Here is a 6,104-nt window from a genome sequence, read left to right on the forward strand (position 1 = left end):
GTTTAGCATAGAAAGGCCTTCAGAAAAGGCTGATGAATCCTCATTTTGCAGAACTTAAAAAGTTTAAAAAATGTTTAGTATGAGGGGATTCCTGAATGAACATAATCTTTTGTTAGCTTAAGCAGAGCAGCAAGATATGAAGTACAGTAAAAAAAATGATCAGGGTTTTACAAGAGTTCAGTTCATTTTGTGTTCATGTTAAGCGTTTTGGTTTTCCCCTTGTGGTTTTTCCATCTATTGTCACTCCAGGTTTTAGACAGTAACTCCCCAACTCCTTTGCTGCAGCAACTGTTTTTATTAGATCCTTGATTTATTCAGAACTGGAGTTTCAGTTCTTCACTGCCAGATTCTTGTTTTGCCTCTTGGTTTGTTTTTCTGCGTTTCTAGGGTTTTTATGTTTAAGACATGTCAGGTCTATGCTTTTGGGTTTTGAAGTCATGTTTCAGTTTAGTTATCACTTTTTTAACACATTTTTCACCCAGTTCCCACTTTCCATTGCTTTGCATTTCCATTTGTATTTCGGTCTTCCACAGCACCCTTCCAAAAGAGGCATCTAAGGCCTTATTAGATCTCATGAAGCTGCCTCTTCTTGTTTTCTTTAAGAGAACTTAGCAGGAGTCATTTGAGGATCACCATAAAATAACAAAATGATCAAGTTGCAAAATAACCACCTTCAATTCTGAGCTTTACGGTAATTATAAGTCATATTTATTGTGATACATGAACACATTTAAGCTCATTTAGGCTTGATTTCATGTAATGTGTAACAATACATTTTAGCAATGCGATTCACATCATAATTTGTGGTTGTTGATACGATTTATAGTGGATATTGGTTCATGTTGAACAATCCTATTCATTGACCTAGAATCGATCCAGGACAACTTTAGCCAGAATTTCAACCAGTGTGACTCAGAGATAAATACCTGGTACTGAACAATGCTGATGAAGTTTTCCAAATTCCTTGTATTTCTTACAAGTAGTGCTGCCACAAACGTTTTTCTTAATAGTCGACTAATCACAAATTATTTTTTCCAATTAGTCAACCAATCGGGTCATGCACAAACTGGATGTAAAACACACATCATTAGCTTTTAACTAACTAAAAACTAACAAACACACACATACAGTATGTATATATATAGCAATACCTGCAATAATGCTGGTGTGAATTCAGTAAGCTGAATTTGGCCACTTAAGATGCTGAAATTTATAGCTGAAAATGCTGAATCTGATAGCTAGCTAAAATATTAGTTAAATGGCAAATTAACCTAAAAAACTGAAATAGCCCAAGTTAGTTAAAACAGCTTGCTTGTAGCTGAAACATTTGCTAAATTCCAAAACAGGTCGAATAACTAAAAAAATCCTAAATTAGCCAAAAAAGCTAGCATGTACCTGAAATATTAGCCATACTCCAAAATAGCCTAAAAAACAAAAAAGGCCTAAATTAGCTAAAATAGCTAGCTATTAATTAAGCTCTAAATTCGTGAAAAAAAAAATGAAAAAAGTTTAAGTTAGCTAAAATAGCAAGCATGTAGCTGAGATTTTAGCTATACTCCAAAATAGTCTAAAAAAATGCCGAAATTAGCCAAAATAGCTAGCATGCAGCTGAAATATTAGCTAAACTCCAAATTGGCCAGAAAAAAACTGAAAAAATCCTAAATTAGACAAACTAGCTAGTATGTAACAGAAATAGTAGCTATACTCCAAAAATGCCTAAAAAAGAAAAATGCCTTGATGAGCCAAACTAGCTAGCATGTAGCAGAAGTATTAGCTATACTCCAAAATAGCCTAAAAGACAAAAAAAAAAATCCTAAATGAGCCAAAACAGCTATCAGCAGAAATATTAGCTAAACTCCTTAATAGCCTAAACATTCTTAATAAATGCCAAAATAGTCCAAAAAGCTAGCATAATGCCATTATAATTTTTAACTTTACTACACTCTGACTCCATGTAATATAAAGTAACGATTAATTGACTATTAAATTAGTCGTCGACTATTTTAACAGTCGATTAGTCGTCGATTAGTTGACTAATCGTGGTAGCTCTACTTACAAGTTAATCAAAATCCAAGATTGATATAATCTATTTATTTAATTTTGAATCATTGTTTTAATATTATTGGTCATTTTGATTTAATTCATTGGGTCATTACTAACAGACAAAAACAAAATCAACACGATTTATTTTTTACTTCACAGATTCAAATGCACAGCTAAAGCATGGATTCAGTGAAGTCTTCATGTTTCCATGTGAAAATGAAACAAAGCAGTAAATCAAATGCTTTTAGGATGGCAGCCATTATTCTGTAATATGAATTTCTGCAGCCAAAGCTCTTGTTGGAGGTTCATTAAACAGCATTTAAGCCTCAATTCACTATTTAATTAATTTGTTTGTGGAAAGGGGAAGAGGTGCTTAGTGTTTGTGAAAGCTTTAATATCTTGTTTTTCTTTTTTCCTGGACCCAAGAATGAAACGTTGGATCATTTAACAAAAGTTTTTTAATTGTTTACATTTAAATTGATTAGTTTTCATCAAATGGAAATTTTGACTTGACAGTTTCCCTTGCTTAAAATGTAATTAGATAAAACTAATATTTTTAAATGTAAAAAAATTGCAAAGCATTTCTTAATTGATCTAATGTTTCACTTTTTACAGTGAAACTCACATGTGACCCTGACTGCAAAAATGACAGATACTGTTTTGTCTGTCAGCACCATTGACTGAATATGAGAACTGGACTTAGTGACTCCTCCCCTCTGGTGTTCCAAACAGGAAGTGGTTCCAAATTGTGGAAAAAAATGGCAACTGAATTAACTTCATTTTGTTTGAACCAGAAACAAGTCGTTTTCTAAGGATGATGTCACAGTCGCTTATACAGTCAATGGTCACTCCGATTCCTTAGCTGATAAACCCACTGAAGCCTCAGGGACATACTTGTAAAGCTGTTTGTGTTTTGTTGTCCCATAGATGTAGACGAGTGTGCAGAGAGTTCAGATGACTGCCACATCGACGCCCTCTGCCAGAACACGGCCAAGTCTTACAACTGCATATGCAAGCCGGGGTACAAGGGGGATGGAAAACAGTGTGAAGGTGAGTGTCAATGAAGTCTTAGCTCAATGGGGTTTAGATCTGTGGACTGTAATAGCCACAGGTAGAATTCCAGATGCCTTCTTCTTCTCTAAATAGTTCTTTAACAGGATGAGGGTGTGCTTTGGGTCATCGAAACTGGCTCCAATTATCCACAGGGTACGGCATGGCATTGCAAAATTGATTAATACCCTTACCTATTTGAAGTCTCATTTACCTTGAACAATCTCCCGCCTCACAGCACCAAAGGAATTCCAGACTATCACACCACTCCCACCTTGCTTGACAAATGGTATCAAGCACTGTTTTAACATCTTATCAGTTTTTCATATGTATTCATCCAAAAACCTCATATGTCGATTTCTGTCCATAACAATATTTCCAATCTTCTTAAGCCTAATTTTTGTCCAAATTAGTCTTTTTCTTTGCCACTCTACCCCTAAGGCCAGTATCCCAAGTCGACTCCAGCTGTTGACACTGGTGAATTGTGGGTACTATTTAATAAAGCTCCCTGTAAGACGTCTATTCCTCAAACTGTAGACTCTGATATACTTTTCTTCTTGCTCAGTTGTGCAAAGGGGCCTCTCACCTATTTCCCACTCGGTTTAGAGCCTGTTTGTGCTGTTCTCTAATAAGAGTAGTACACACCCTTGAGGCAAATCTCTAGTTTCTTGAAAATTTCTTGCATAGAGTGTCGAGTTTCACGTGAAAGTCTTCTTTTTCTGACCATTTTGATCCCACAAATGTGATACTCAACCTACTCAAAGGGAGTTCAGTCTAAAGCTTGAGCAAACACATTGTGCCGTTAGAACACTGGAGTGATAGTTAGGCATTTTCAGCTGAAATAGTTCTTTTTAGATCATTTAACACATTAATAAAGTGGTATTTCTAATTAGTTTAAAGTTATCTTCATTGAAAAAATAGTGTTTTTCTTTCCATATAGGAAAATTTCTAAGTGACCCCAAACTTTTGAATGGTAGCATATATGAGTCATTCTTTAGGAATCATTCCATTTGTACTTGAAAAAATGTTGTCTTTTTTTTTTTTTTTAAATGTTTTATTTTTACACGTATTCCAAGAAATTAAGGTTACACAGTTGAAGGGACACATTTTGATCTACATATAGTTTCTTAATCATGAAGTTCAGTGCAAGTGGAAAAGTTTTTTTAGTTTATTAAAATACCTATAGGTGACAAAGTGTTGTAATGTATGCAGCATTGGTCAGCAGTTGGTTCTGGTTAAATGGGCGCATTTTAACCCAAGCAAAACTTTGGTGAAAAGTTCGATCTTTAGGAGTTAAAAGCACATTTTATCTTATGCTGCACAGCATTGGTTACTAGTTCCCCAGAGCTGCACTGAGATAATCCTGATTTGCACAGAGCGTCTTTTATTTTGAAAAGAAGTTACTTGAGCTTCTATCAAATGTAAAATAATAATAATAAAAAAAAAAGATTTTTTTTACTTTTTGTTATTGCCAAAAAATAGACACAATTTATATTTATTATATAAAAAAAGAAAATGACTATGTGGCTCCTTCTAGGTTTTGATCAGTAGAAAACGAGCCCAAACGTCTCTTTTACTGTGAAAGGTTGCCGACTCCTGGATTACACCAACAGCTGTGACATTAACTCAGAGTTAGATGTCCGGCTTCACGAGTAACCGGACAGCTTATGTTAGGAGTGAGAGTAAACACAAACAGTTTATTTATGAACTTAAGTCTGCAGAAAACACATTCCACCTGAATCTAAACACAAAAAGAGGCCTTGATGTAAATGTGTGGTTTGACAGCTGTTTAAGCGCACACACCGCACACACAGCTCCCTCTGGTTAACAGGGAGGAAGTGCACTAATGGAGGATGTTGGGGGAGATGGAGGCCACACCTGGCTCCGTCTTCACACCTCCACTCTCTTCTGCCTGAAGGAACAGCACAGCTGGATCTCCACATCTGAACACAACGTCCTCCTGTACACATATGCACACATTGTGGTTTTTCACACCACGCTGCACACAGAGAGACAGTCTCACTTTTAAATGAGTGAGATTGTAATGTGGCTTTAGTAATCTTTGGTAATAATTCTAAATTTATTCTAAATTGCTAATAATTCAGATTGACTACATAGCATGAAATAGTATTTGCTACATTTGATACGTTTAACTATTTAAATGCAATGTTTGTGTTTGAAACATACTAAAATACATACAGTTGTTCTCATAAGTTTACATACCCTGGAAGAAATGATTAATTCTAGGATATTATTCAGAGAATACGAATGACAACAAATCTTTTTAGTAGTTCCATTTGGCCAATTATTATTAAACAACGTAGATAACTATTTTTCTCTAGTTGCACAGTTTTTAGAACCTGCACTGCACTTTTTATGTGTTAACTGATGAAAAAAGGTGATCAAAATAAAAATAGGGACCAACATTGTTTTTCCTTTCTTAAAACAGTGAAATGAACGTATCGGATCGGGACTCCGTCTCCTCAAATAGTCAAAATCAAACGACCCTGAATCGGATCGGAGCAGAAAAATTAAGATCTGACATCCCTTTAAATATGTTTGCTGAATAAGTAACATATTATGTATGCATATATAATATAGAGTGTGTCTTCCTTTGCTTAATTGCATCTCTTTATTGGTTGTTTCATGTATTTTCAGGGTTTTTATTAAGTCATAAAAACGTTTTGGAGGTGCTGTGCTGCTGAGGTGTATATCTGCACAGCCGCGCCCCCTCTGGAACGTGTAGGGCAGGAATAGGTAATGTTTCCAGATATCCAAGTCCTACTTGTGACTGATTACCTGGTTCAGGTATCTCCAGCCAATTAGAGAGGTATGTTGAGGTATGTTGGAAAGCATGCAGGAATATGGCCCTCTAGGCCTAGACTTGCCTATCCCTGGTGTAGGCGAAGCACTGCATGGAGAAATGAAATCAGCTGACTCAGCAACGGACAAAAAAGACTAAGCTGAAAAAGATAATCATGGAGGATAATTCACATCTGGAGCAAGTGTTT

At 35.6% G+C, this 6,104-nt stretch overlaps 1 protein-coding gene across 2 annotated transcripts in view; it reads left to right on the top strand.

Moving 5' to 3' along the window:
• The window catches only part of scube1 (signal peptide, CUB domain, EGF-like 1), a 78,453-nt gene that overhangs the window by 7,414 nt on the left and 64,935 nt on the right, over positions 1 to 6,104 (top strand). For both annotated transcript variants that reach the window (XM_024287143.2, XM_036210171.1), the window contains exon 2: positions 2,971 to 3,093. In XM_024287143.2, coding sequence (XP_024142911.1) covers positions 2,971 to 3,093 — 123 coding nt within the window. The remainder of the gene's footprint in view (positions 1 to 2,970; positions 3,094 to 6,104) is intronic.

This window comes from Oryzias melastigma, linkage group LG23 (assembly GCF_002922805.2).
Source record: "Oryzias melastigma strain HK-1 linkage group LG23, ASM292280v2, whole genome shotgun sequence".
In the NCBI taxonomy this organism is placed as follows: domain Eukaryota; kingdom Metazoa; phylum Chordata; class Actinopteri; order Beloniformes; family Adrianichthyidae; genus Oryzias; species Oryzias melastigma.